This window comes from Eutrema salsugineum, unplaced genomic scaffold (genome assembly GCF_000478725.1).
Source record: "Eutrema salsugineum unplaced genomic scaffold, Eutsalg1_0 scaffold_6, whole genome shotgun sequence".
NCBI lineage: Eukaryota > Viridiplantae > Streptophyta > Magnoliopsida > Brassicales > Brassicaceae > Eutrema > Eutrema salsugineum.
The window spans coordinates 5,636,927-5,664,139 of NW_006256547.1; the positions used below are offsets into that span (position 1 = coordinate 5,636,927).

Genomic DNA, 27,213 nt, shown 5'->3' on the forward strand with positions numbered 1-27,213 from the left:
TACGTATATGACGATCCGTATAGATCTCCCTTTAGTGTCCAACAACAACCTCTTCAAGTCAGAATTATTCGTCACAGTCGTTAGCTCAAGATCGTACACATCGTACTCCAAGAAATTCGCCATTGCAGAGATCATGGTCGATTTCCCTGTCCCAGGCGGACCAAACAAAAGATAACCTCGCTTCCATGGCTTCCCAACTTTCTTGTAATAATCTTTCCCTTTGCTAAACTTAATCAAATCCTTCTTGATCTTTTCTTTCTTCTCAGGATCCATAGCCAAAGTATCGAACGTTGCAGGATGGTTAAAAGGAACATTACACCATGTTTTGCCTTCCCTCCAAGCAGACCAATCATAACATGAGCTATTGTTAGTGTAAAGCTTCCTCTCTCTGTTCTTCAGCCCAATCTCTTTCCCTTGTCTCAAAACGTGATCAAGATAAGTCTTTGTGATCGTCTCTCTATCCCGATTGTGAAATCTCAGAGTCAGGTACCTTCTCTCGTTCGATGAACCATTTTTATTTTTGCTCTTTGTCACACTCGAAGACCATTTCACCTTCACACCATCAAACACATCCTCAACTACTTCTTGATCGTCCAAGCTAATAACCAACGATTTGCTGTTCTGCGTTTCGTTAGCCTTTAACCTCTTTGCACAAGCTGTTGATTTTGAGGATAGGTAGTTGCGTATGGAGTCGTAAGCTTCGCTTCTCTTGAGACCTTCTCCTGCATACTCGTTGAACTTGATGTGAACAGAGTTTGAAGCCCATCCCATCAAGTTGCAAACCCATTTCTCCATTTTGGCTCGGAGATGGTAAGGGAAAAATTGTTTGTACATTGCCCAGAAGAACATAAGACTCGTCATCGTCGAGCCTGTGAATCCCCAGAATGCTCCTGTCTCAAGCATCTTTGTGTTTCACGAAACTCTTTGTTTTTTTATTTCTCTCGAGACTTTTTTTAGCTTTGCTCTGTTGAGACGATGAGAGAAATAGAATGGGAAAAATGTTATTAGTGTCTCATAGTAATAGTTGTACATGAGATCAATTTATATAAGAATACAATTTATGAATACTAAGAGACAAGTCAAAGAGAACATAAATACAATGAGATTATTCAAGAAGAATTGAGGAATACTAAGAGACTCATCAAGAAGAATTGAGAAATACTAAGAGACTAGTCAACAGTTATAATAACTCTTCTTAACATGCTCTGTTTTGGTCTTTTTGCTTCTTAACTAACTCACTCTCTATGAATTCTACTCTTGTAGTCTTGTGTCACAACTTTCGAGTGTCTAGTAAAAAGAATTTATTTTTTTAATGAAATTGCTGTAAAGTAGAGGCACCCTGCAATTGTACATATTTTGTTCACATGTAGTTTTCATGTTTTTGGGTACGAGTTTGACTAAAAGTAATTCAAAGATTTTGGTTATTTGCTTATTTATGAAGATGCTATGAGCTTGAAGCTAGGTTTGGGGACCAAACTGATTTCTGAGTACTGACCAATTCTGAACCAAACAATAACGTGTGCATGTTATGTAAGTGTTTTGTTACTATTGCAAAAGAAAAATTAATTCTGGTACTAAAGTAAAGAACACAGCACATTATAGAGATGAAAGAAATTACAACGAGAAAATTCCACTTTCTAAAATATCTAACAGGCAAAAGTTTAGCTCACGGCTCGCGGGAAGCAACAGACATACATCGCACCACTATTTTTTACGTACCACTATATTAAGAGTTTTATTTTTTTGGTAAAATGTTAAGACAGGTCTACACAAACTCTGTTTCCATCAACTTTTTTTCTCTTTCTTTCTGAAATGCATTTTAATTAAAACAGAAAAGGAAACAAAGAGACAACGATCTAAAATTCTAAATTGTCCAAGAAACAACGAAGAAGTGGCTACTTGACCATGAGTCCATGACAGATATATTTGAATAGAGATTAGAGCTGTACCCTTTTCCACTTGGATGCTTTCTCATGGACCCCATTCTTAAATTATTCTTTGGTCATCAAAGAGAGAGCAAAAAAAACACAAAACTACTATTAAAATGACTTTTAGTTGACTCTTATATTCAGAATCATCTTATATAACATTTAATAACAAGAATATGAAGGCTTCATCTAAAGAATATATATGTATATTTGTTTCTGATTTATATTTTTTCTAGTACTGTAACACTATTAAAAATATGCTGAGGACTTGTATGTCTACTTCAGAAAAATTTCTATGAATAGTATACAAACATTAATGTGTTTATGACCCTTAAAAACAGTGTACAAACATTATAAATTGATATCTTTTGTTGTATTATCCTCAACAACAATATAGTATAAGTGTATATCTTACTTTTGCATTTAAACTTAAATTATTTCGCAACACCATGCCAAAGTACAACATAACAAACAATAAACTTAAATTCGCGTCACTTCTTGTCCTCTGATCTTTTTAGTTGGTACCATTTATTTCAGAAACGTAGCCGTTTTCGTTTGACCCACTCACTTTCTTTTCTTTCTCTTCTTCCTCTGTCTTCTTCTTCTTCTTCTCTTCTTCCTCCGTCTTCTTCTTCTCTGCTTCCTCTGCTTTCTTCTTTTTCCTCTTCTCTTCCTTCTCCGCTTTCTTCGTCTCTTCTTCTTCAGCCAACTTCCGGGCCTTCTCCTTCTCTTCCTCCAAAGTCTTGACCAAACGCTTGACGCAAATGTCTGCATCTTCTTCATCAGCTTTCGGCATCAAAGTCTCTGCAACATCCGCAGGGGACATGTCGGTTTCCGCTAGCAATCTCTCGATTTCTCCATACAATTCGTGTGTCTCGATATCTAAGTAGTTCTTGGCCAAAACCTTGAATGCCTTAAACCTGCAATAAGACATCTCAATGTGGTTGTCCATCCTTCCTCTGCGTATCAATGCCGGATCAAGCTTATCCACATAATTCGTTGTGAATATAATGATCTTCTCATCACTACAAGCTGACCATAACCCATCAATGGAGTTTAGCAGCCCTGACAGTGTCACTTTACTCTGTTTCTCAGGCTCCTTTATCTCCTTCTTCTCAGCTTCCTTCTTCTTCTCCTCATCGTCTTCTTCATCTTCCTCCTTTTTCTTCTTTCTCTGCCCCGTAAGATCAAGCGAGCAATCAATGTCTTCAATCACAATGATAGACTTACCTTTTGTATCAAGCAACAGCTTCTTTAGCTCTGAGTTATCCTTCACTGTCGTTAGCTCAAGATCATACACATCATACTCCAAGAAATTCGCTATGGCAGAGATCATCGTCGATTTCCCTGTCCCGGGCGGGCCAAACAAGAGATAACCTCGCTTCCATGGCTTCCCAACCTTCTTGTAATAATCTTTCCCTTTGCTAAACTTAATCAAATCCTTCTTGATCCCTTCTTTCTTCTCAGGATCCATAGCCAGAGTCTCGAATGTCGCAGGATGATGGAAAGGAACATTGCTCCACTTTCCTGACCTCCATGGATACCACTCTGAACTCGAGTTATTAGTGTAAAGCTTCCTCTCTCTGTTCCTCAACCCAATGGCTTTCCCTTCTCTCAAAACATGATCAACATAAGTCTCAATGATCATCCCTCTGTGTCGCTTATGGAAAGTAAGCGTGAAGAACCTTCTCTCGTCCGAGCTGTTTCGACCATAAGACTGAGTCTGTGTCACCTTCACATTCGAGTACCACTTCACCTTCACACCTTCGAACACATCTTCAACTTCCTCGTGGTCGTCCATACTCAGCACCAACGATTTGCTGTTTTTGGATTCGTTGGCCTTTAGCCTCTGTGCACGAGCCGCTGAATTGGCGGATAAATAGTTGCGTATGGCTTCGTAGTTCTCGCTTCTCTTGAGACCTTCTTCTGTGTACTCGGTGAATTTGATGTGAACGTAGACAGAGATCCATCCAGTCATCTTGAAAGCGTATTTCTCAATGTGGTTTCGGAGATGGCGAGGGACGTATTGTGAGTACATAGCCCAAATGAACATAAGGCTCGTCACGGTCGTGCCGGTTAGTCCCCATATTGCTCCGGTTTCAAGCATCTTTTTGGGTTGCTTGCGTTTCAAGAAAATATGTTGTGGTTGTGTTTCTCTTGAGACTTGGCTCTGATTTGGTTTCATTGCTACCCAAACTCTATTTATATTACTCTCTAGTATCAGAGGAAGCTACCACGAAATCCCTGATTAATTTTCAGGAAAATGATCATACATGCATGTGTATAATATTACTATGATGTGGAAATGTTCCGATTGTTTTGTTTCATAATTATGTTTTAATTTTATTTTAGGGTTTATTATAAATGAATAACCTCACTAGGCTTTGTCATTTACGAAGTTTTTAGGATTAGGTGAAGTGTGTAGAAAATTGTGTACATAGGCTTGCTCCTGGCATCACGCAAGGAGCCACTTAAAAATATTTTTAAGATTAGAAAATTTGGGTAAAGTACGAGCCACAAATTATTTTTTCTTAACGAACTGATCATTTAATTTTTCTTAATTTTATAATTCTAGTCAAGTCAACTGTGGTAAAGTAATACCCCTTCGACTACAAGTTTAGGTTTTTGTCGGTTTACGAAAAAGGCGTTTGGCTTACAGCAAAGACTAGTTAATTACGTGACTACGTAAGGTCTTCGTTTCTTTATTCTTAGTCTATGAACTTTGAAACTTAAAACATAAAGTTATCTTTTGAAAGTATATTTTACATAATGACATGTTATAAAATCACGACATCTTTTATTTTATTTTTATTGGATGGATGAACAAATACTAAGTTTTCAAACGTCATACTCGCAAATTATATAATGACGAATTTTTTTTTTCTTTTGGCAAATATAAACGAAGTTACGAGAACAAAAAAAATAAGAAAATTAACAACGGCTTAGCAGTTAAATAATCACGCATAACACCATATTGTAAACTACTTTATAAAAGTGTTCTCCTTAAAAAAAAAACACTAATGAATAAAAATGTTAGTTGAATATGAAATATGAGAACGTGGGTGTGCTTAGAGCAGCATGCTGATGTCATTTTAGTTTGTTAGTACGTGGGTGTGCTTAGAGCAGCATGCTGATGTCATTTTAGTTTGTTAGTACGTGGGTGTGCTTAGAGCAGCATGTAGCATGCTTAACGATGCTTTCTTCTTTGGAAGGATGTCAGTTGAATAATTTTGATTACAAATTATGACAAAACGAGGATTCCGAATCCGACGGTCAGTTTCTCAACTCACGCACTATCAAGAAATAGGGCTTCGAAAGGCCCATTAATAACAAAATCGAAAGCCCAAAACATAACCGGCTCCGAGTCATTCAGTACACACTACTAGTCTACAAGAGCAGAGAGCTTCTTTGAAGAGTCCCTCTTTCCACAGCATATAGAAGAGATAACTTGTCAAAAATTTGAGCCTTTCATACGAACAATGTGCCAATTGAAAGCTTCAAAATCAGCAGTAAACAGTACAACTTTCACAGTTCTGAGTCTAACGATGATTAAAGATTAAGAAGCAAAGCTCAATGACCAAAAAGATAGATCATGTGTTAAGTTTATTTGCCACCAAAGTAACGGATATATTTTGTCTATATAGAGGAGTGTTGGTTCGTGAGGAAGAAACTGGTAAGGACTTAGAAGATCTAATTTGGTGGGGTTTTTTTTTATCTATGTAAGTGAAATGAAACTGAAAAGGAATAGAGAAGCTACATGAAACCAGTGTCAGTATTAAGAAATTATCAGCCTTGGTAACTGTTCAAGTGCAACTTTTCAAAATCTAAAATCTTGACAAAATTCAGATTCTAGTGCGCTCTCTTTAGGATAATCCTGTATTACGAGATAGAAATCTTGGAAACCTTATATAAAAAAATATACGGAATTCATTATATTTCTTTAGACCTGAAGATTGGAAAAGCATAAATTTAACAATAATTTTTCAGTTTTCTTGTTATAAAATGCAATAAAAAGGAGAGAGAAATATTGGAAAAGAAACAGAAAAAGTAGTGTAAAAATATGAATCCAAGAAAAATGAAAAAAAATTTATAGCAGAATAACTATATGAAAAACATTTTTCGAGTATAATTTTATTTTGATGCTAACTTCTTCTTTTACTCTCAGCTTTTTGATGTCTTTTTTCAGTTTTTTGATGTTAACTTCACAAAAATAATGAATTTTCTATTTTTGTAGAATACTGAATATTATTTTATAATAAAATAATGATTTTTTTCAATAATATGCATTATATCCGGTTGGATCTAATTTGTGTGATAATATATACAACAACACTACTAATATACAGAGCCGAATCTGAAATTTTGGAGGCTTGAAACAAAAACAGAAATAGGAACCTATAATTGGTTATACAAAAAAAAACTTTAAAAAAAAATTTTATGGATTAAATTGAACAAAAAAATTTTGGGAGCTAAAACAAATGTTTTATTAGGTTTTGGCCCAGATCCGGCGCTAATACATACCATCAGCCTATAACTCCTAGACAAAGAATATTGTTAGTGTTGTCACTGTACACTAGAAACGTAAAAAGATGCTGAGGATTTGTTTGTCTACTTCAGAAAAACTTCTATGGATAGTATACTAACATCAAGGCGTATATATATATATATTATGTATATATATATATATTATGTATATATATATATATATATATATCAGACTTATCAGTGTGTATTATCCTTAAAATAGTGTAAAAAGTACAAACATTATAAATTTGATCTTTTTTTTTTTTTTGTATTATGATGCGACTGGAATCGCCCAAGTGAACCAACGACAGGTTCGTATGAGGAAACCAAACCGACGATACCAGGATTGACTCGGTTTGTTCAATTTGTTTTTATTTCCTTTCATTTAGCAAATAATTGATGTAAGACTCAGTCTCCTAGTTTATAGGAACAGAGTTCTCACGTTCCCATGTTTCTTTCCCTGTACTGCACTTTGCTTCCACCTTTGCTTCCTATATAAATCGAAAAAGCTAAAAGAAAAGGCAGAGAAATTTGCCAACAAGAACTTGTGACCTATCATATTATCCTCAACAACAATATAGTATATGTTTATATCTTACTTTTGCATTTAAACTTAAGAATTTATTTTGCAACACCATGGCAAAGTACAACATAACAAACAATAAACGTAAATTCATCAGGCGTCACTTCTTTTCCTCGGATCTTCTTAGTTTGGTACCAATTTTCTGAGAAACGTCGCCGTTTTCGTTTGACCCACTCACACTTTCTTTTCTTTATCTTCTTCCTCTGTCTTCTTCATCGGCTTCTCTGCTTCCACTGCATCCTCTGCTTCCTTCTTTATCCTCTTCTCTTCCTTCTCCCCTTTCTTCTTCTTCTCTTCCTCAGCCAACTTCCTCGCTTTCTCCTTCTCTTCCTCCAAAGACTTAAACAAACGCTCGAGGCAAATGTCTGCAGCGCCTAAGTCTTCATTAGATTTCCGCATCAAAGTCTCTGCAACATCCGCAGGAGACATGTCGGTTTCCTCTAGCAATCTCTCGATTTCTCCATACAACTCGTGTGACTTGATACCTAAGTAGTTCTTAGCCAAAACCTTGAATGCCTTAAACCTGCAATAAGACATCTCGATGTGGTTGTCCATCCTTCCTCTGCGTATCAATGCCGGATCAAGCTTATCCACATAATTCGTTGTGAATATAATGATCTTCTCATCACTACAAGCCGACCATAACCCATCAATGGAGTTTAGTAGCCCTGACAATGTCACTTTACTCTGTTTCGCAGGCTCCTTCATTTCCTTCTTCTTCTCAGCTTCCTTCTTCTTCTCCTCATCTTCTTCTTCATCTTCCTCCTTTTTGCTCTTTCTCTGCCCCGTAAAATCAAGCGAGCAATCAATGTCTTCAATCACAATGATAGACTTACTTTTTGTATCAAGCAACAGCTTCTTTAGCTCTGAGTTATCCTTCACGGTCGTTAGCTCAAGATCATACACATCATACTTCAATAAATTCGCTATCGCAGATATCATCGTCGATTTCCCTGTCCCGGGCGGGCCATACAAGAGATAGCCTCGCTTCCACGGCTTCCCAATTTGATCATAGTACGCTTTAGCTTCCGCTTCACTAAACCAAATCAAATCCTTCTTGATCTCTTCTTTCTTCTCAGGATCCATAGCCAAAGTCTCGAATGTCGCCGGATGATGGAAAGGAACGTTGCTCCACATTCCTGACCTCCAAGGTTGCCACTCTGAACTCGAGTTGTTAGTGTAAAGCTTCCTCTCTCTGTTCCTCAGACCAATCTCTTTCCCTTCTTTCAAGACACGAGTAACATAAGTCCCAATGATCATCTCTCTGTGTCGCTTATGGAAAGTAAGCGTAAAGAACCTTCTCTCGTCCGAGCTGCTTCGACCAGAATTAGACTGAGTCTGTGTCAACTTCACATTCGAGTACCACTTCACCTTCACACCATTGGCGAGCACATCTTCAACTTCCTCGTGATCGTCCATACTAAGCACGAACAATTTGCTGTTTTTCGATTCATTAGCCATTAGCCTCTTCGCACAAGCCGATACTTTGGCGGATAAATAGTTGCGTATCGCTTCGTAGTTCTCGCTTCTCTTGAGACCTTCTTCTGTGTGCTCGGTGAATTTGATGTGAACGTTTACGGAGATCCATCCAGTCATCTTGAAAAAGTATGACTCAACGTGGTCTCGGAGTTGGCGAGGTGCGTATTGTGAGTAAATCGCCCAAATGAACATAAGGGTGGTCACTGTCGTGCCGGTTAATCCCCATATTGCGCCGGTTTCAAGCATCTTTTTGGGTTGCTTGCGTTTCAAGAAAGTACTTTGTGTTGTGTTTACTATTGAGACTTGGCTCTGATTTGGTTTCATTGCTACCCAAAAACTATATTTATATTACTCTGGAGTGTGCGAGGAAGCTACCACGAAATCTCTGATTAATTTTCAGGAAACTGATCATACATGTGTATAATATTATTAGGATGTTGAATTGTTACGATCATTTTGTTTCCTAATTATATTATAAATTAGGATTTATATAGAGTCTCTGTATATTTTTTATTTCATCCTTTGTTCTTTTGGTTTTGTTGGATCTGTTGTAGGATCATATATGTATGTGTTTTGATGACATCTGATGTAGCATTGTGACATCGGACTGATTCCCAACAGACAGACCTTTCCGGCAATTTCTTTTGTTTTTTCTTACTTCTAAAGTTACATATTTTGCAAGAATTTAGACGTTTTAATATTCTTCAAGATAGTCAAATTCGAAATATTGCAGTAACAAAATGTATCTGGTCATCATCAGAAGAATGATTCAGAGACGAAAGGGAGAGAAGAATTGATCTAGTAAACAACTAAACAAGCATACATTATAATAAGGTCTCCTCTCTTGCGTGTTTTTTTAAAGAAGATGCCGCCGATGAGTAATCAGTCTTATATGTAGTTATCAGTTATAAATTATATAACGTCAATAGGCTTTTTTCTTTTAATCTACTTTATTTCATCTTTCCCTCTTCAAAAGAGGCATTGTCATTTACGTCACTAGGCTTTCTCATTTAGTTATTAGGATTAGGTGAAGAGTGTAGGAAATTGTCTATACAGGCTTTGCTCCTGGCATCATGCGAGGAGACACTTAAAATATTTTTAAGATTAAGTACGAGCCACACAAATCATTTTTGTTAAGAAGATCAATTTTCTTTTATAGTCGACTAAGGTAAAGAAATACTGAAATACACCTTCGACTAAGCTTTTTTGTTTGTTTACAAAAAATGAAATAATTTGCAATGTGGTGCCTTTAATTCATTCACATACAAATATATATACACAATGACATTTCCTATTCTCGATAGAGATAATCCAGAAAGATATTCTTAACACATATAGTATCCAATAAAAAAAAAAAAAAGCGTTAACAGCAAAGACTAATTATAATGACGTAGTTACGTAAGGTCTTCGTTTCTTTATTGTTAGTTGATGAGATAGCACAGTCAACGGACATGAGAGGAAGGCCTAAACGTGTAAAGGAACCCAACTCAAAATACATTGACTAAGACATTGTCACGATTACCATTCTTTATCTATTACTTGCATCCAGTGAATAAGGAACATAGTGATTGGGAGGGGCAGTTGCCCACCATGACATTTTTAATTTTAGTGTAAGAGTTTAATTTACCTTTTAATGTATTATATTATGCCTATAATTTAGTCTTTGCTCCGGCTAAAGACAAGTTTTAGATCCGCCACTAGTCATACTAATAGCAAAGTTTCTCTTTAATTGTTTTTTTTCTATTATTTAGTTATCATTTCTTTTTTGTAAGAACCAATTGGTTCTAAACTTTTCTACGTAATAAGAAGAACCCACAAGAAAAGAAGACATCAATCATTAGTAAAAAAATTGTCTTTGTGTTCTATTGCAAAGCTTTTAATTGGGACCTCTACTTTGAAACTTAATTTCTCGCTTAAAAATAGTTTTTTGATAACGATAGGATGACAAATATTTACATATGACAGTGTTATAACACAATTTTAAACTAAATGTTCTCTTTTTTTTTTATATAAAAAAACTGATTTATAAAAATGTTAATTGCATATGAAATATGAAACTGTGGTCTTGGTGAAGTCATTTGAGTTTGTTAGTTATAGCAGCATGCTTAGCGATGTTTTCTTCTTTGGGATGACGTCAGCTGAAAGGAGGATATCGAAAGGCCCATTAATAGCAAAATCGAAAGCGGCTACCCATTCAGTACACACTTAGAGTAAGATTGGATCATCAACTACAAGAGCCGAGAGACTCTTAGAAGAGTTGTTCTTTCCATGACTCCTCACACGGACAATGATGCCAACTCGAGAGCTTCAAAATCAGCAAAACTTTCACAGTTCGAGTATCTATATAGAGGAATGTTGGTCCGTGAGGAAGAATTAGTACTTGGAAGAGCTAATTTTGTGGGTTTCTTATCTATGTAAGTGAAATGAAACCTTGTTAATTGTTCAAATGTTACTTCCACAATCTGAAAACTTAACTAAATTCAGATTCTAATGCGCTCTCTTCAGGATAATCTTGTCTAACATGGATAAACATTCTAAACACTCAGATGTCTGGTTGTTTTCTTCATGAATCTATATTGGTCTCCTAAACGAAAATCTTTGGTGATATTCATGTGTTTATTATATTAGACATCGATAGGTAGATAAACACCAAGTCATCTATAACGCAAGCCTTATTGACAGATTTCGATCACCAAACTCATTCAAGTGAAGATGAAAGAAGAAATCTTTTGTTGCCACTTCAGTGTGCTTCTAAATGAATTTTCAAAAACCTCAATTCAACTTTTTGATAGAAATCACCCATCCAAATAAGATTAGTATACTCACTATGCACTGCACTAATTTCATATTATAGAATCTCATCATCCACAATTTTCCAAATTACGAGCAAAAACAATGTAACTTCATAGAACAAGCATATGAGTGCGGATCAATAAGCAAGAAAGATCTATTCACGATAGATTTCAAAACTTCTAAAAACAATGAATAATCCTCCTTAAAAGGTAGCAACAACGATCCATCCACAGAATCCCACATAAACCCTAAAAATTTTAAAAGCGATGAAAATTAACAACCCAGACGAGACGACGATACTAATTAATCAGATCCTCTAATTAACTTCACGATAAACCGAATCAATCGAAGAGACTCATCATGCCTCCACCATCGTCCGATTCCTCCTTCTCCTCCTCAACCTTCTTAGATTCCGCCGCTGGCTCAGCCGCGGAAGGAGCGTCGCCTCCAGGTCCGGCCACCATAGCTACAGCTGGGCCACCAGATGAGAGAGCAGCCATCTTCTCCCTCCCGGCAGCGATCAGCTCCGTCACATCGTGATCCTTGACCAGAGAAAAGAGCAGATCTATCTTCTTCTCGTCGACTTCAGCACCAACGGAATCGAAGATCTTCTTCAAATCATCTTTCGTTGGGTTCTCGTTTCCGGCGAGTTTCGCTAGGAGAAAAGCAGCGATCACCTTCATCGTTCTCTTCTTCTTCTGCTAATCGATAAAAATGCGAAAATGACTGCTAGGGTTAGTGAAAGTGCCCTTAAGGTTGTGTATTTAAAGGACTCTTCTTATTGGCCAATGCCGCCCCATAATGAGGAGACTTAGGGTTTTCCGTACGTACGATACACGAAAGAGAGCCAGAAGTTTTTTAATGGGCCCATGCTGTAAGCGATACCCATTCACATTACGGGCCTTTAGTGGGCTTCAATGTTAAACCAAATCTTCTGATTTTTTTTTTTTTGGTCGAAACTTCTGATCTATTTAATTCTACAAGATCCTGTAATTAATGAGGATGAGAAGGAGAATTTTTGGTAATTTCCCTTTTTCTATTGGAACTTGTTTGGAAACTTGGAAATATCAGACATGACAAAATTAATAAAAAACATTATTTTGCCAACATTAAATGTTGCTGGTAATAAAAAGAGGTAAAGGATCTACCAAAAGTGAACTACTAGTCAAAGGGAATTAAAAACCAAGGCAGAAAAAAAACAGTGGGCGCTCGCTTACCGTCATTTATACTTGAAAGTGGGTAAAAAATGTTAAATCGCAAAGCTACGTGAAACAAATTGAGAAGAAGAAGATTCTTTGGGTGAGAATTGAGAAGAATACAACAATTCATTACGTTGCCAACGCCAATCAAATCTTTTGCTCAGGAAAAATTTCCGGATGGATTCTCGGAATTTTTTCGCATTTTCCCTCTGCCTTATCCTGATTTTCCCTCGAATTTCATCTGCTTCTATCCGCTTCCTCCCTCGATGGAGTAAAAGGTTATCTCTCTCCCTCGAGTTGTGCTTGATCATGGTGGAGATGGATTTCGATTGGTTGACTGAGATTTTTTTTTTTTTTGGGTTAGAGATGGGTCTGTGATTAAGCAGAAAACGAGTGCTTCCTCTCTTGCTTTTGATCCAACTCGTGTCACTCAGCTCTCTTGGACCCCTAGGTTTGTTGGTTTTGCGTATCAGGAAAAAACTCTGGATTTTGATTGATTTTTTCTAAGTAATAAATATGTGATTTTTGTGGTTTCTTCAGGGTATTTTTATACAAGGGTCTTCTCTCCGATGAGGAATGTGATCATTTTATCAACTTGGTAGAATCAAACACCTTCTTGACTTTTTCTCCATAAGTGATGATCAAGGATGTTCTGGGACTGTGTGACTGAATTCAGAAACTTTGTTTGGATTTTGACATTGCTTTTAGGCGAAAGGAAAGCTTGAGAAGTCAATGGTGGCGGATAATGATTCGGGTGAGAGCGTAGAAAGTGAAGTACGCACAAGTTCTGGAATGTTTCTGTCCAAAAGACAGGTTAGCTTTGATTCTATTACTCTATATGATCCATCTTGGAAAAATTCAGAACATGTGGGAATCCATGGAAAATATGTTGCCTATTGCTGAGCTTTCGATTGACCTTTTAGAAGCTGTGGTTTATTATCTGCATCGATTTGTGCAATCAGTTGAATTTATGATGTATTTTTCTGAGAATGATCGCTGTTACGCTGAGCTCTAATCTTGCTTCTATTCGATTTGTATATGGTTTTCTGTGATTCACTGATTGTTGACCCTTAAGCTTGAAGACTTCAATGGTAAGGTTTTGTGTCTGTGCAGGATGATGTAGTAGCTAATGTCGAGTCAAAACTTGCTGCATGGACCTTTCTTCCTGAAGGTATTTTCCGAGGCATATGTTTCTTACTTTATCCTTTAGTAGCAGATAACTAATCTCTTTTTTTTTTTTTTTTTTTTTTCTGTGTTGTCGATTAGAAAATGGAGAGTCCATGCAAATACTGCACTATGAGAATGGTCAAAAATATGAACCGCATTTTGACTACTTTCACGACCAGGTAAACCTAGAGCTTGGTGGTCATCGGATCGCCACTGTATTGATGTATTTGTCCAATGTCAAAAAGGGCGGAGAAACAGTGTTTCCCATGTGGAAGGTAAATGACATTCATATATCACTTCCCATTCCATAACTTGTCTCCTAAGATTTGGATTTCATTTCTTGAAGTGGCCTCATTTCAATTTTATCACACATTCTTAAAGGGTGAAACAATTCAACCGAAAGACGATAGCTGGACCGAATGTGCAAAACAAGGCTATGCAGGTAAAAGCACTATATTGTTTGATATATATACACATGTAGAATACTGTTCTTCAACATGCATTTGGTTTCAATGTGGAAAAATGAGGAATTTAAAAGCTCCAGACATATGTGATTGTAGTAGTATGATTCTGTCCCTCCAACTGGTATATTGTAATATCTAAATATGCATCTTTGCAGTGAAACCGATGAAAGGGGATGCATTGCTCTTCTTCAATCTTCATCCCAATGCAACCACAGATCCGAGCAGCTTACATGGAAGCTGTCCAGTGATTGAGGGAGAGAAATGGTCAGCGACCAGATGGATTCATGTTAAGTCATTTGAGAGACCGATCCAGAGGCCAACTGGGTGTGTGGACGAGAATGAGAGCTGCCCAAAATGGGCCAAGTCAGGGGAATGCGAGAAGAATCCAACGTACATGGTGGGTTCAGAAACAGACCATGGTTATTGCAGAAAGAGTTGCAAAGCTTGCTCATCTTAAGAACAAGTAAAATAAAAAAACTCTTATTAAAGGGTGGAAATTTTTGTATAGCAAAAAATGGTTTTCGCCATTCGGGGAAGAAAAACCTTTCGTTAATAGAAGGAAACATATAGAACAAAACTAAAAAATAATTCTGATCCTAAGTTTCATGTTCAGTTATGTTCCCTGTGGTTCATAAGTAGAACAAAACTTAATAAAAGTCAGTTTATTTTATCGTCAGCTAGCAATACATGATAACTGAATTATGTATATACAATATGTAGTGTACATGAGGTGATAGTTGTCTAAACTACGTCATGCACTTCGAAACACTATATTTCTAATGAAGTGTAACAATCATGCAATTACCGTTAATTAGGAGCCTTCAAGCATGAGATCCTCACCTTCCTTCTCTCTCTCTCTCTCTCTCTCTCTAGCACTGTCTCAGAGCTTTTACATTGCATCACTCTATTTCCATAAATCCTTTCTTGTGGTACTTTCAGACATTTCTCAACTTCTTGTTCATCTTATCTCTTGTGTCTGAATACAAAAAAAAAAAATGGGAAGGCCTCCATGTTGTGACAAATCCAATGTCAAGAAAGGTCTCTGGACCGCTGAAGAAGACGCCAAGATCCTTGCTTATGTTGCAATCCATGGTGTAGGAAACTGGAGTTTGATCCCTAAAAAAGCAGGTCTTTCTATAAATCTCTCCCTTCTTTTAAGATTTCTCATTGTACAAGTCTGAATGTTTTTTGTTTCTGCTGTGCAGGCCTGAATCGATGTGGAAAGAGCTGTAGATTGAGATGGACTAATTACTTAAGACCTGACCTTAAACATGACAGCTTCTCTCCCCAAGAAGAAGAGCTTATCATTCAGTGTCACGGAATCATTGGCAGCAGGTAAAGAAGAAACCTAATTGCTAACTAACTTTTTTAAAACAAAGACAAGAATCTATCAAACTTCTTGTCATTGAAACATTTCATTTGGTAATGTATAGTAAATAATCTCTGATGCTTTCAGGTGGTCTTCGATTGCACGAAAGCTTCCAGGAAGAACGGACAACGATGTGAAGAACCATTGGAACACGAAGCTGAAGAAGAGGCTGATGAAAATGGGTATAGATCCAGTGACTCATAAACCGGTTTCTCAGCTCCTTTCAGAATTCAGAAACATTAATGGCCATGGAACTTCATCTGAAAATTTCGTCAGAGACTTCAAAACAGAACCATCTAACAACTCTATACTCACACAATCCAACTCAGCATGGGAAATGTTCAGGAACACAACAAGCCATGAGAGTAATTACAACTCTCCTATGATGTTTACGAATCCCACTTCATCTGAATTCCAAGCTACTACTCCATTCCATATCTCTAGCCATTCAAATCATCTGCTCAATGGAACCACATCTTCATGTTCTTCCTCCTCGTCTTCTGCTAGTATCACGCAGCCAAACCAAGGGGCTCAAGCACCGGTTACTACATTCTGCTGGAGCGATTTTCTTCTCTCGGATCCGGCTTTACCTCTGGATTCTCAGACACAAGTAGTGGGATCCTCTGCTACTAGCAACCTCACTTTTGTGCAGAACGAAAACTTCAACAGCCAAGGCGAATGCAGCTCTCAGAAGATCGCTTCCAAGGCCTCGGGTTCATGTCATTCCGCGAGCTCCTTTGTTGATGAAATATTGGATAAGGACCAAGAGATGCTGTCACAGTTCCCTCAACTGTTAAATGATTTCGATTATTAGATCCTTGTTTTTGCTATTGTTGCTGCTTCTCTTTTACCTTAAATTGGACGGTTTATGATTTTCAAGAACTATATTTCATCTGGGTTTTCAATAAGTTTCCTCTTTTCTTTATGATCTTTATTAGTACTAAGTTTCTTGGGATGTTGAACAAAAAAAAAAGGTTTCTTGGGATCCAATTATGTTTCAGTTTGTAAACACAGCTCAAATTAGACACCTTTTGATGGAAATGGACCCTCCGGCTCCAAAAGAGGGTTTTAGTTTAGTCCTATCCTTGCTATTCTTTCGGTTTGCTACTGAGAAACATTTGCAAGCTCCAAAGTCGAAACCTTTCAGCTATGGCAGTTATGTTATCTTCTCCCATAGTCTCTCCACTAGGAATCAACATCGACATGAATAAGAATCTGGGTGTCTCGTATTCTTCTTTCCCAAAAATTCACGCCTTCAGGGTTTGTAATCCACTGTGTATTCGGAAATCCGTCGTCACCGTCGTCTCGAGCCGTAAAAGTGTGGAAATTTTGTTTCTTTCTGGAACTGTACAGATAGATTTCTTGTTAGCATCTTCGTGATTCCTTTCTCAGTTCATTTCTTTTGGTGAAATCAGATTCAGGCAGTGGTTTGGCAAGCGAGGATAAGAAGTTGTTGCTGGAACGATATGGTTATGATGCCAATGAGTTTGCGTCTCAATCTAAGGTTCATTGCCCATCTCTATTTCTTTGTTTCGGTTTCTGATCAATGAAATTTTTGAGAGCTGAAATTTTTGTTTTGGAAAGTTGGAAAGTTACTGTTTGATCATTTCAATACTGGTTACACACTCATTGTAGAAGACGAGAAGAAAAGAAGAGGAAAGGAACAGCCAAAAACAGGAAGAGGTTATTGTTCAGCCAAGAACAACTCATAGGTTACTTCAGGTGTGCATTTGCCTGTTTTATGGTGTTTTAAAGCTTCTTCTTTTTGGGGTTTCTGTTGTTCGATTCCCCCAATGTGTCGAGTGGTTTAGGTTCTTGCAGGAACTGCCAAGAGAAAGAAATTGCTTTCTCTGAAGGGAATGGATGTGAGACCTATGATGGAAGTTGTTAAAGGAGCAGCTTTTGGAATTCTTCAGGTAATACTGATGAGAAATGGACTGTTTTTAGCTATTTTTCTTCTGCATTTAGCTGAATTTATCACCTGAGATTAGGGATTTCTCTGACATTCCAGAACTGATTCTTATCCGCCTTCTATATAGGCTGCTGGTGGTTGTCCAACGTCTCTGCGTCCTGGTAGGTGGTTGGATTTGTACAGTGGTACAGGATCTGTTGGAATTGAAGCAATCAGCCGAGGATGTTCTGAGGTAGCAAAGAAATAAAAATAACTGTAATGGGAGATATTGTTTTGTATGATCTTGTTTGATTATTTTTGTTTAAGTGATAGCTAAACAGGATTTGACTTATTCTCTACAGGCACACTTTGTTGAGATGGATCCTTGGGTTGTTTCAAATGTTCTACAACCAAACTTGGAACACACTGGATTTGTTGATGCTTCGGTTATACACACTGCTCGAGTCGAAAACTTCTTGGAACGTGCAGATAAATTAGTAGGCATGCCTCTAGTCTTGAAGTTGTTAAACAGTTGTCAGTTTCATCTCTCATTATTACTTGCAAACTTCAGCTTTTAATAGTATCTGTTACTATCAGGTAAGGATGGAGCATTTGACTATATCAGCGTTACACCACCGTACATGGAGGTTGACTATGAGGTTCTGATGGATCAGATTTCTAAGTCAGCAGCAATTGGAGAAAATACATTTATTGTGAGTAGCTATGTATTTCCCTCCTTAAACCATATTTTAAGTCACCATGTATTTCTCATGTTCACTTAGACGTGTTCTGATCTAGGTGGTTGAGTACCCTTCACGAACCACAATGCTTGATTCATGCGGATGCCTGGAAAAGGTAACTATTTCCTTTTATTACTCGTGTAATGGATGGGGTTGAATGAATTCTGATTAGAGAAATTTCATACAGATGACTGATCGAAGGTTTGGCCGGACACACCTGGCGATATATGGACCGAAATGGGCTCAAAAGCCAAGAAAATCCTAAAGCCACAGTTAATCTCAACGGTCACATCTGACCATTTTTTGGTTGAAGGGAATGAACAGAGGCTGAAATTGAAGAACTAGTTTGTTCCAAACTTTGAATACTAGAGTAAGTTTTTCACATGTAAACCAATAAATAAATAAATATGTGGATACTCTTTTAGCTGTTACATCTTAAATGTTTGATTTGCAGCATTTGCATCTGTCATGTGATACAAGATCATTTCGTTTTCATCTCCGTTTCTTCCTGTCACATATTCTTAGTGTCTCAGGTTAAATGTTTGCAGGTGCTTTTGTCCATCAATCGCCATTTTGTTTGTTACCGAGACCTAAGATGGAAACAAGTTGCAGTCCTAAGATAATTCTAAAATCGGTAATGGTGTATGTCGCCCTCTGTCTCTGTGATGCAGAAATATAGTTGTACACAGTTTGAGATATGATGTCAGTTAGAGTTTCTCTTTTTTCCATTACAAATGGATTCTTTTGAAGCCCTTAAGGTCTCAGAGAGCCACTTGCTACACATGATTTCTATATGTATGTATCATATACATCAATATTTATTCTAAACATTTCTCCTAATTTAAAGAAAACCTTTACGAAAGTGACGTAACTGAGGTATGTGTCGAAGCCTTCTTCCTCTCTCTCTCTCTCTCTCTCTCTAATTGAGTCTACTTTGGTAAACAACTCTTCAATAGAACATGTAACTAGAAATCTCCAGAGAGCAATATTGGGATGCTTTTGCTCACAAAATCACTGTAAGAATCAGTACTAGAAGGACACTATCCTGACCATGTGTAAGATCCCTAAAATAATATAGGGGAAACAGATATATAGTAAGAATATTGTGGGGGCCAGGTCAGTTTAACACTTGGCTTTACTATGTAGAAGGTAAGCTTCTCTATCCCACCAGGTCCAAAAGGGAGTTTGCTTGTGATATGGAAACAAACTTGCTCAATCTTCCCTAGCTGTCAATCAGTTATGGATTCTTTTCTTTGCAATTTGGATATAGTTTACCTACGCGTATCTCTATATCATTTCATTTGCTTTGAGGTACTGTGTAGTAAGTACCCTTATAAGTTTCCAGTTTATCTTTAAATTCTGTTGATCACAAGAAAGAGTTTATCAGAAGAAGCATACATTTCTTTTCTGCTAATGGGCTCTTGGTAAGGAGGGAATACTTAACAAGAAAGAAAATTGTAGCTCAACCTCCTTTTCACAGATTTGTTTTTTTTTTTTTTTTTTTACTTATGCATTGTTACATTCTTAATTGATTTTCTTATTGTTTAAAAGAAACATCCAAGCGATTTAAGATAGTGGTAAGGAAAGTAGTAGGCTTGCTAATACTCAGGCACAAAAGCTACACTGTCCTATGCTTTTATTTGGCTTAAAATATATGTAGTTAGGGGAGCTTGTGAGGTCCCCAATGGTTTGGTGCATGAAAATTCACAAATCAAAGCAAAGAAAAAGGTACTCCAAGGGCCCATATGTTACATAAAGATACGTTTTCTCTAACTTTCTCTTCCTCTTGCATCCTTTCTCTCTCTCTACGTGGACACCTACGTATGTATGCTGTTGCTTTGTGTGCTTAATCTTTAAATAGGGCCAATCACGGATTTGTCCTCAAAGGTATACAAAAACAACTTAAATGCTTGTTTTTTGCTTCCCATTTCGCTTTCCCCCTTTTTTTTTAGCTTCTTCTGTCCAAAGATATCTCTCTATTTATGTGACAGTCACTTCACCAACATCATGGATGTTCTGCTCAGTCTATTCTTGGGTTTGGTTGGCCAGTTGTTCATGTTAAACAGGAAGCTGTAGGGACATAGGTTGCAGTATGGGTGGAAATGGCATTAGAGCTTTGGTTGGAGCTGTTGTGTCTCTGGGTATTATTGTGTTTCTTCTTGTCGGTATCTTAGCAAACTCTGCAACAAGGGTTCCATCAACACGAAAGGTCAAGACTTTGCGGTTTAGTGGTGAGGATGTGAATCTGTTTCATGTGAGCAAGCGAAAAGTTCCAAATGGACCTGATCCTATTCATAACAGGTTCCTATCTTCTCTTAAAGTTCGATCTTTTACATTTGCTTCTTTGAGTTTTCTATCAGAGATGAAGCCTTTTGAGAATTTTTGTCTTGAAGTTGTTTTCACTTTTCAGTATGTTTATACAAAAACTAAGTATAAGTGTTTGCTCAATTCAAGATGTTTTGGATGTAACTTTACACGGATACCGATAATCACTGGTTTCTAAAAAGATTATTGCATGGAGAATTCTTGTTCTTTCCTTCTTTTCAGTGTCACTGTACATTTTGTGCCATTAAAGAACTCGTTTTTTGAAAGCAGATAATGTTATTATGTTTTAGTAAAAGCTTTTTTTTTCTCTAATATCTATGCTTTAAGAAAACTAAAGGCACTTGTGAAGAATTTGACCACTTTATTTAAAGTTTTACTGCAAAAGAAGGGAACGCAACTTTACTGAGCTTTTCTTTCAAAACTATTTCTTCAGGAAATCAGAAACTTCGAGACGGCCAACACGAGTTTGATATAGCTACGAGACGTGAATGGTATGCAAACTTTTCTATAGATACTTCATGAAACTATTATGTGGGTTTTGTTCATTTTCGGTTTTTCTACCGTTTTCAGACACAAAGTGAACTACGCGACCTCTCAATTGCATTTCCACGTCAAGAAGCTACTTTTCTTTTTTGGTGGAGCGATCCATAACTTCAAATATAGATACAGGCTATGAATTCATAGCTTGTGTAGCCTTGCTCTGTTTTGCAAAGGTGAAGTCTCTTCTTGGCTCTGTAGCGTTTTGGAAGGTGAAGTCATGCTCTCTTTTTCTTTTTGGACCATTGTTGTCTAAAGATTGATTTTTTTTAGACGTGAAGGTGTAGAGAAGATTGAGGCAGATATTAAGATTTCTTAATGGCTTTGTAGGGTTTTTTAATAACATTTATAGAATTATAGGCTTATGTCTTTTATCTAGCTCTCCTGTTTTCCTCATATTTCTTTTCTATCTTTGCCTTTTCTTTTTAAATCTATTAACTTTAAAGTTTGCTTTTGTGTTTCCTCTGCTAAAGCAAACCATTAACTAAAGTTGCTCTGTTTTCAAAAACTCATTTGCCCCTTAAATTACTGATTGTTATCATATAATCTATGCCTTGTAATATATCTCCACCACTAAGACAACTAAGAGACCCCATGATTTTGCTTCTTATTACAAGCTTGTCCTTGCACAACTTTAGAATCACTTAGATTTTCATTTTTGGGTTCTTCTGAACTTTGGGAATCTGACAAAGTGAAATACAAAAGGAGTGAGCATAGATGCAAACCTCTCTTTCTCTCTCCTCTCCTTCTCGCTTTCTTGCAATCTTTAGCTTCTTTTGCTGGCTTTGATTTTGACTGTATCGAGAAGCAGACCCTAAAGTAAGATTCTGCAGAGAAAAATCCTCTTTATCTTGTTCTGCATGGGACACAGATTCCAGTTTTGCACTTTCTTTTTTGTTCTTAAAAGAAAACATGAGTGAAAATTGTTGTCACTCTTTCAAGACTCCAGGAAGAAACAATTCCTCCCCCATGAAACCCATGTTTTAAATTCTCTAAACAGTTCTCTTCAGAATCTATCAGTTATATAAACACCAAAGCAACAGTTTGAAAAACTCTGACGCATAACATATACACTCCTGTTTTTTACAATAACATAGTCTACAAATTCTTTTATAAAAGCATCTTCTCTAACTTGGCAGTAGAAAGTAGTACAAGATGATATACACAAATAATACCTCAAGATAATATAATCCTGAAAATCCTCACCATCACAGGCTTCCCATAAGATTTCATACTTCACACGGCCTCGTTCTCTTGTGTGTCGAAAATCAAAGGAAAGTCATCGTCCTGTTCTGTGAACGAATAACCCTGTTTCCCAGCGATAGCTTTCAATGACTGGTATACCTGAAACATTGACCATCTCTCTTTAGGCCTTGAAGCCACACAGTTACAACCAATCTCAACAAATTTCAAGATCTCTTCATCATGCCCTTTCCCTCGAATGTCTCCATCTAATGCATCAGCGATTCTTCCTGAACTTTCAAGCTGTTTCACCCAATCAACCAAACTCCCTTTAAAACCTTCACCACCAAGAGCTTTTAGCCCTGTCGCCAACTCCAAGAGGACAACTCCGAGTCCATACACATCACCTTTTAGTGAAGCTATCATTGTGGTAGAATACTCCGGAGCTACATACCCAAACTCTCCTAAATCACCAGTCATGAAACTGCTCTCGTTGTTCTCCGAGGGAACCATAATCCTCGCAAGCCCTGAATCTATAATCCTTGCATCAAAATCCTCGTCGACCAGAATCACACTTGAACAAATGTTTTGGTGAAGTATCGGAGGGCGGCAACCATGGTGAAGCCAAGCTAAACCCCTTGCAGCACCTAAACCGATTCTAAACCGAGTAGACCAATCCAACTCAACCGCGTTTGAATCCAGCAACCTGTGCAGTGTCCCGTTAGACATGTATTTGTAAACAAGAAGCTTCTCTTCTTCCACAACGCAGAATCCAAGAAGTGGAGCTAAGTTAGGGTGACGAAGCTCCCACAACTGATTCATCTCATAACGAAACTCCCTCTCCCCGAGCTTACACGTGCTCAAATGCTTCACCGCAAGAGCTGAGCCATCAGGAAGAAACGCCTTATACGTTGTTCCTGTTCTAGTGGAAACAATAATGTTCTCGGAGCTGAAGTTGTTTGTTGCAGCCATTAAATCCCCAAGTTTAACCTTAACCAAAGGCTTTTGAAACAAAGAGACCTGAGCAAGCTTATGGCTACGAAGTCTCTGCGCCAAGCGACTAACTCCTCCTTCAGTTACATTGCTTCTTCTTCTTCTTCTTGTCCACTTCAAATGGTAATACCACCAAATCCCAAAAGCCAACAACATCGATGCAGCAGCACCAAACACACCAGCTGCAATTATGATCGCGAGATTCTTCTTGCTTAACCCTCCACAAGACGAAGATAGAGGAGGACCACAAAGACCTCTATTCCCAATGAAATCATCGGAGGAGTAATTCGGCGAGTCAAAGAAAGATGGAATGCGACCTGTTAGTTCATTGTTAGAGACAGAGAACTTGGCCAATCTAGCCAAAGCCGAGAACTGAACCGGGATTTGACCAGATAACCGGTTATCAGACAAAACTATAGAGTTCACGAAGCTACACTTTGCTAAATCAGGAGGAATCTCACCGTTGAGCTCATTATTCGACAAATCAAGAGATACCAAAAACGGCAACCAGCTACACAGCTGTGTTGGGATATTACCAGATATTCGATTGCTAGAGAGATCCAGTTTCTGTAAGCTCCCACAGAATTGTAGAGATTCTGGGATTCGACCAGACAAACCCATGTCTCGAAGCTCCAAATTGATAACCCTATTCTCTTGATTGTTCCAACAAGACACACCCACGAAATTACAGAGAAATCCGATAGTAGAGTTTGCAAAGTTCCATGATTTCAGCGCGTTCTGAGGATCGGTAAGAGAGCTCTTGAGTCCTTGTAAGCATCTTATATCGTCTTCATCAGCCGCCATCGCAGGAGAATAGCAGAGGAAGAAGACGAACACAGTAGTGATAATCAACAAAGGAAGCAGCTTTCTGGAGCTTGAGTTGATCTCCATGGATGAAGTGTTCAAAGGTTTTTCTGGGTTTGGATTAAAATTTGCTTTTTTATTTCTGTATCTGCCAATGAAATGAAGTTTTGAGAGAGAGAGAGAGGCCTGCAAGTCAGACGCGTTGAACGGTCGTCTCAAGGACAAGGATTAGATTGATGCAGAGTAGTCGTCGACTTTGATGTCTTTTTCTATTTATTTTATTGTTCATCCTGCCTGCAAAAAAAAATAGTAATTTTTTGTTTTTAATGTTTTGAAAGCAATTAAAACGAAATTTCAATCATTCCGGACTTTTATTTAATAAATATTCGAATATTGTAGGGTTGCTAATGCCTAATGGTATGGTTGTTTTTGTTTTCTTAAGTTGACTGGTCTTGTAGACAAAAAAATTAATGAAATAAACAAAAAAAAAGGAAAATTTAAGAGGTTCAGTTACAACCTTAAACCAAGCTATTAAGGACAACTTGTGATATTTTTGGTTCGACCTGCTCGAGAGCAGCTTTTACATTATCTTTGCTTATATTCAAAACCTCAACTGATATCATAATTATTTAAGATAAATGTATACTTCATGGATATGTTTTTATTTTTTAATAATTGATGTAATTAGTATTACTGTATGTGCGTGCGTGTGTGTGCTGTCACCGTAGACCTTTTGATGACAGCAAATTGGGTTTTAGGTATGTATGGGTTTGGTATGGTCAAATATACATTTTTGCAATTAAACAAGTTGGAATTCACATGATATCATTTTTAAACTAACCTACCTATACATGAGCTCAATTGCTGTGAAAATGATAGGACCACCCAAGACCCAAAATCCCAGCAAAAATATTCTCTTACCCAATGGGCCTTCGTTTTTTGACCAACCAAACTTTTAAAGTAATTGTTGTGACTATCACTCAACGTGTTTTCATAGACGAACGCAAAACTTATATATTATTGTAAATTAAATGACTCGCACGATATGCATGTGTAAGAATGTCTGTTTTGTTATAAACAAATAGACTTCTAGTAACCGGTCCATTAACCTGATGGTTAATGTCTCATGGCTCATTAGAGTTTCTGATACATTAGTTATGTAATGTATATATACACTGCTTATGGAAATAATAAGATCTGAATTTTTTTTCCCTTAATACGTTATCAGCATGAAGCTCAACTTCAAACGCTCATATCTCTCAAAATACAAGGAGTTAGAAGACGATCTACATATCATTTTGAAGCCCTGGAAGAGCAGAATCTAGTAGTGAAAACCGCTCCTCAATCCGACACCAGACGCGCCCTCACGACTCAAAACAATCGGCGCTGTCCCAGGAGTTTCCAGTAGATATCTGTGGTCTTTAGCTCCCAGATCATAAGCCGGTCAGAAATCCATTTGGCGAAAAGATATGCAAGACAATATGGATATCATTGTGGATAGTGGATCGAGCCACACCATTCTAAAAGACAAGAATTCTTCATAAATTTAGTAATCAAAACAGCAAACATTAGCACTATAGCGGGTAGTTCGAGCCTAATAGAGGGTCATGGCCAAGCTAATGTGTTGTTATCAAATGGCACATATCTAGACATCTTTGATGCCTTATACTCACCCAGTTCTAAGAGAAACCTATTGAGTTTCAAAGACATAAGATTGAATGGTTTCCATATCGAAACTCAGGATGAAGGGAACAAAGAGTTTTTAATTATCACTAAAATGATAAATGGCCATAAACAAGTTTTTGAAACTATACCCGCCGTATCTACTGGCATTTACCATGCTAAAGTCAGTATGATTGAGGCTAATGCTGCTATCAAAGCACGGTTTTTAGAATTACACTATTTGGCATGATCGCCTGGGTCATCCCGGTGCGAACATGATGCGTAAATTAGTCCAGAATTCTAAAGGGCACAGCCTTAAACCAAATGGTATTTTCCCTCAGCACCTCAAGTGCACAGCTTGCTCACAAGGGAAACTGATTACCCGACCTTCACCAGTCAAAGTGTCTAAAGAGACCTTGAACTTTCTGGAAAGAATCCAAGGAGACATATGTGGACCAATTCACCCACCTTGTGGGACATTCAGATATTTCATGGTCCTCATTGACGCATCGACCCGTTGGTCGCATGTCTGTCTGCTCTCTTCTAGGAACCAGGCTTTTGCTAGGTTATTGGCCCAAATCATCAGATTACGAGCCCATTTTCCAGACTTCCCATTAAAGACTATACGTCTTGATAATGCTGGTGAATTCACTTCCCAAGCGTTTAATGAATATTGTATGTCCATGGGGGTAAGTGTTGAACATCCCGTTCCACATGTCCATACACAAAATGGATTAGCTGAATCCTTCATTAAACAAATTCAATGGGTTGCTAGACCATTACTCATGAGGTCACAACTCCCGGTCTCAGCTTGGGGACACGCAGTCTTACATGCCGCTGAACTAATACGCATACGACCATCTAGTGAGCACAAATATTCACCATCCCAATTGCTAACGGGTCATGAGCCAGACGTCTCCCATATTAAAACATTTGGGTGTTCAGTCTATGTACCCATTGCACCACCACAGAGGACTAAAATGGGACCTCAAAGGAGGATGAGAATATTTGTTGGTTTTGACTCTCCCACCATCATAAAATATCTCGAGCCAACTACAGGAGATCTGTTTAAAGCCAGATATGCAGATTGCCGATTTGATGAATCGGTATATCCTAGATTAGGTGGTGAGACAGACAAGCTGGTAAAAGAACTTTCATGGAATCAAACATCCACACAATGGCAAGATCCTCGGACTCTAGAATGTGATTCAGAGGTCCAAAGAATTATACATTTACAAAAGCTAGCTAATCAATTGCCAGATTCCTTTGCTGACCCGAACAAAGTTACCAAATCGTACATACCAGCTTGTAATGCACCAGTACGAATAGATGTCCCCTCAGGGAAAAGTCAAGTTGCTACAGAGTCTGACGCACGTAAGAAACGTGGCAGACCACCAGGTTCCAAAGATAAGAATCCCCGGAAATCAAAGAAAGGTGCAATGATTGAAACCGGGATTCAAGAGAACACGGATACAGCCTCAGCTGATACTTACCCTATCGAACCATCTCAAGAGGTTTGGGACGCCAAAACTCAAGGTTCTGAAGGGATTGATAATAATGAGATCTCAATCAA

The 27,213-nt window shown here is 37.7% G+C and overlaps 9 protein-coding genes across 10 annotated transcripts in view; 4 read left to right on the forward strand and 5 right to left on the reverse strand.

Annotated features, from left to right (window-relative positions):
- The window catches only part of LOC18011572 (AAA-ATPase At3g28540), a 1,692-nt gene extending 774 nt beyond the window's left edge, over positions 1 to 918 (reverse strand). The window contains exon 1 of the mRNA XM_024151093.1: positions 18 to 918. Within this exon, the coding sequence (XP_024006861.1) occupies positions 18 to 903 (886 nt within the window). The 5' untranslated portion in view covers positions 904 to 918. The remainder of the gene's footprint in view (positions 1 to 17) is intronic.
- A 1,331-nt stretch (positions 919 to 2,249) lies between these two features.
- LOC18011573 (AAA-ATPase At3g28510) lies at positions 2,250 to 4,110 on the reverse strand. The gene has a single exon (XM_006395295.2). The coding sequence runs from the start codon at positions 4,033 to 4,035 to the stop codon at positions 2,443 to 2,445; it is 1,593 nt and encodes a 530-aa protein (XP_006395357.2). The 5' UTR covers positions 4,036 to 4,110; the 3' UTR covers positions 2,250 to 2,442.
- A 3,099-nt stretch (positions 4,111 to 7,209) lies between these two features.
- On the reverse strand, positions 7,210 to 8,760 carry LOC18011557 (AAA-ATPase At3g28510). 2 transcript variants are annotated; one of them, XM_024151639.1, is made up of 2 exons: positions 8,078 to 8,760; positions 7,290 to 7,374 (listed from the first exon to the last, which is right to left on the reverse strand). In XM_024151639.1, exons 1-2 carry the CDS (start codon positions 8,758 to 8,760, stop codon positions 7,290 to 7,292), a joined length of 768 nt encoding a protein of 255 aa, XP_024007407.1. The 2 variants fall into 2 exon arrangements, with proteins under 2 accessions (XP_006395358.1, XP_024007407.1); XM_006395296.1 differs by having other exon boundaries at positions 7,210 to 8,760.
- A 2,679-nt stretch (positions 8,761 to 11,439) lies between these two features.
- On the reverse strand, positions 11,440 to 12,062 carry LOC18011558 (60S acidic ribosomal protein P2-3). The gene has a single exon (XM_006395297.2). It carries the CDS (start codon positions 11,988 to 11,990, stop codon positions 11,649 to 11,651), a length of 342 nt encoding a protein of 113 aa, XP_006395359.1. The 5' UTR covers positions 11,991 to 12,062; the 3' UTR covers positions 11,440 to 11,648.
- A 496-nt stretch (positions 12,063 to 12,558) lies between these two features.
- Positions 12,559 to 14,807, forward strand: LOC18011590 (probable prolyl 4-hydroxylase 7). Its single transcript, XM_006395298.2, has 8 exons — positions 12,559 to 12,784; positions 12,871 to 12,957; positions 13,047 to 13,104; positions 13,215 to 13,319; positions 13,620 to 13,677; positions 13,773 to 13,948; positions 14,055 to 14,115; positions 14,293 to 14,807. The coding sequence occupies exons 1-8, from the start codon at positions 12,684 to 12,686 to the stop codon at positions 14,592 to 14,594; spliced, it is 948 nt and encodes a 315-aa protein (XP_006395360.1). The 5' UTR covers positions 12,559 to 12,683; the 3' UTR covers positions 14,595 to 14,807.
- Positions 14,808 to 15,132: 325 nt separating this feature from the next.
- LOC18011591 (transcription factor MYB35) lies at positions 15,133 to 16,320 on the forward strand. The gene is made up of 3 exons (XM_006395299.1): positions 15,133 to 15,265; positions 15,343 to 15,472; positions 15,594 to 16,320. The coding sequence occupies exons 1-3, from the start codon at positions 15,133 to 15,135 to the stop codon at positions 16,318 to 16,320; spliced, it is 990 nt and encodes a 329-aa protein (XP_006395361.1).
- Positions 16,321 to 16,638: 318 nt separating this feature from the next.
- LOC18011725 (putative rRNA methyltransferase YlbH) lies at positions 16,639 to 18,989 on the forward strand. Its single transcript, XM_006395300.2, has 10 exons — positions 16,639 to 16,824; positions 16,922 to 17,010; positions 17,142 to 17,228; positions 17,318 to 17,422; positions 17,546 to 17,650; positions 17,760 to 17,898; positions 17,995 to 18,110; positions 18,196 to 18,252; positions 18,325 to 18,507; positions 18,686 to 18,989. The coding sequence occupies exons 1-9, from the start codon at positions 16,656 to 16,658 to the stop codon at positions 18,400 to 18,402; spliced, it is 945 nt and encodes a 314-aa protein (XP_006395362.1). The 5' UTR covers positions 16,639 to 16,655; the 3' UTR covers positions 18,403 to 18,507; positions 18,686 to 18,989.
- A 1,100-nt stretch (positions 18,990 to 20,089) lies between these two features.
- Positions 20,090 to 21,355, forward strand: LOC18011726 (CLAVATA3/ESR (CLE)-related protein 25). Its single transcript, XM_006395301.2, has 3 exons — positions 20,090 to 20,438; positions 20,896 to 20,953; positions 21,033 to 21,355. The coding sequence occupies exons 1-2, from the start codon at positions 20,230 to 20,232 to the stop codon at positions 20,930 to 20,932; spliced, it is 246 nt and encodes an 81-aa protein (XP_006395363.1). The 5' UTR covers positions 20,090 to 20,229; the 3' UTR covers positions 20,933 to 20,953; positions 21,033 to 21,355.
- A 682-nt stretch (positions 21,356 to 22,037) lies between these two features.
- LOC18011624 (inactive LRR receptor-like serine/threonine-protein kinase BIR2) lies at positions 22,038 to 24,186 on the reverse strand. The gene has a single exon (XM_006395302.2). It carries the CDS (start codon positions 24,063 to 24,065, stop codon positions 22,236 to 22,238), a length of 1,830 nt encoding a protein of 609 aa, XP_006395364.1. The 5' UTR covers positions 24,066 to 24,186; the 3' UTR covers positions 22,038 to 22,235.
- Positions 24,187 to 27,213: the final 3,027 nt, after the last annotated feature.

What these genes read in the sequence shown, in the direction of transcription:
- LOC18011573 (XM_006395295.2), bottom strand. Translation starts at nt 4,035, where the DNA reads ATGCTTGAAACCGGAGCAATATGGGGACTAACCGGCACGACCGTGACG.
- LOC18011591 (XM_006395299.1), top strand. Translation starts at nt 15,133, where the DNA reads ATGGGAAGGCCTCCATGTTGTGACAAATCCAATGTCAAGAAAGGTCTC. An exon ending in TTTGATCCCTAAAAAAGCAG is followed by an intron (nt 15,266 to 15,342) that starts GTCTTTCTATAA and finishes TCTGCTGTGCAG; the next exon opens with GCCTGAATCGATGTGGAAAG. An exon ending in CACGGAATCATTGGCAGCAG is followed by an intron (nt 15,473 to 15,593) that starts GTAAAGAAGAAA and finishes TGATGCTTTCAG; the next exon opens with GTGGTCTTCGATTGCACGAA.
- LOC18011624 (XM_006395302.2), bottom strand. Translation starts at nt 24,065, where the DNA reads ATGGAGATCAACTCAAGCTCCAGAAAGCTGCTTCCTTTGTTGATTATC.
- LOC18011557 (XM_006395296.1), bottom strand. Translation starts at nt 8,760, where the DNA reads ATGCTTGAAACCGGCGCAATATGGGGATTAACCGGCACGACAGTGACC.
- LOC18011726 (XM_006395301.2), top strand. Translation starts at nt 20,230, where the DNA reads ATGGGTGGAAATGGCATTAGAGCTTTGGTTGGAGCTGTTGTGTCTCTG. An exon ending in CCTGATCCTATTCATAACAG is followed by an intron (nt 20,439 to 20,895) that starts GTTCCTATCTTC and finishes CTATTTCTTCAG; the next exon opens with GAAATCAGAAACTTCGAGAC.
- LOC18011558 (XM_006395297.2), bottom strand. Translation starts at nt 11,990, where the DNA reads ATGAAGGTGATCGCTGCTTTTCTCCTAGCGAAACTCGCCGGAAACGAG.
- LOC18011590 (XM_006395298.2), top strand. Translation starts at nt 12,684, where the DNA reads ATGGATTCTCGGAATTTTTTCGCATTTTCCCTCTGCCTTATCCTGATT. An exon ending in TGTTTCTGTCCAAAAGACAG is followed by an intron (nt 13,320 to 13,619) that starts GTTAGCTTTGAT and finishes GTGTCTGTGCAG; the next exon opens with GATGATGTAGTAGCTAATGT. An exon ending in ATGGACCTTTCTTCCTGAAG is followed by an intron (nt 13,678 to 13,772) that starts GTATTTTCCGAG and finishes GTTGTCGATTAG; the next exon opens with AAAATGGAGAGTCCATGCAA.
- LOC18011725 (XM_006395300.2), top strand. Translation starts at nt 16,656, where the DNA reads ATGGCAGTTATGTTATCTTCTCCCATAGTCTCTCCACTAGGAATCAAC. An exon ending in AGTTTGCGTCTCAATCTAAG is followed by an intron (nt 17,011 to 17,141) that starts GTTCATTGCCCA and finishes CACTCATTGTAG; the next exon opens with AAGACGAGAAGAAAAGAAGA. An exon ending in CAGCTTTTGGAATTCTTCAG is followed by an intron (nt 17,423 to 17,545) that starts GTAATACTGATG and finishes CCTTCTATATAG; the next exon opens with GCTGCTGGTGGTTGTCCAAC.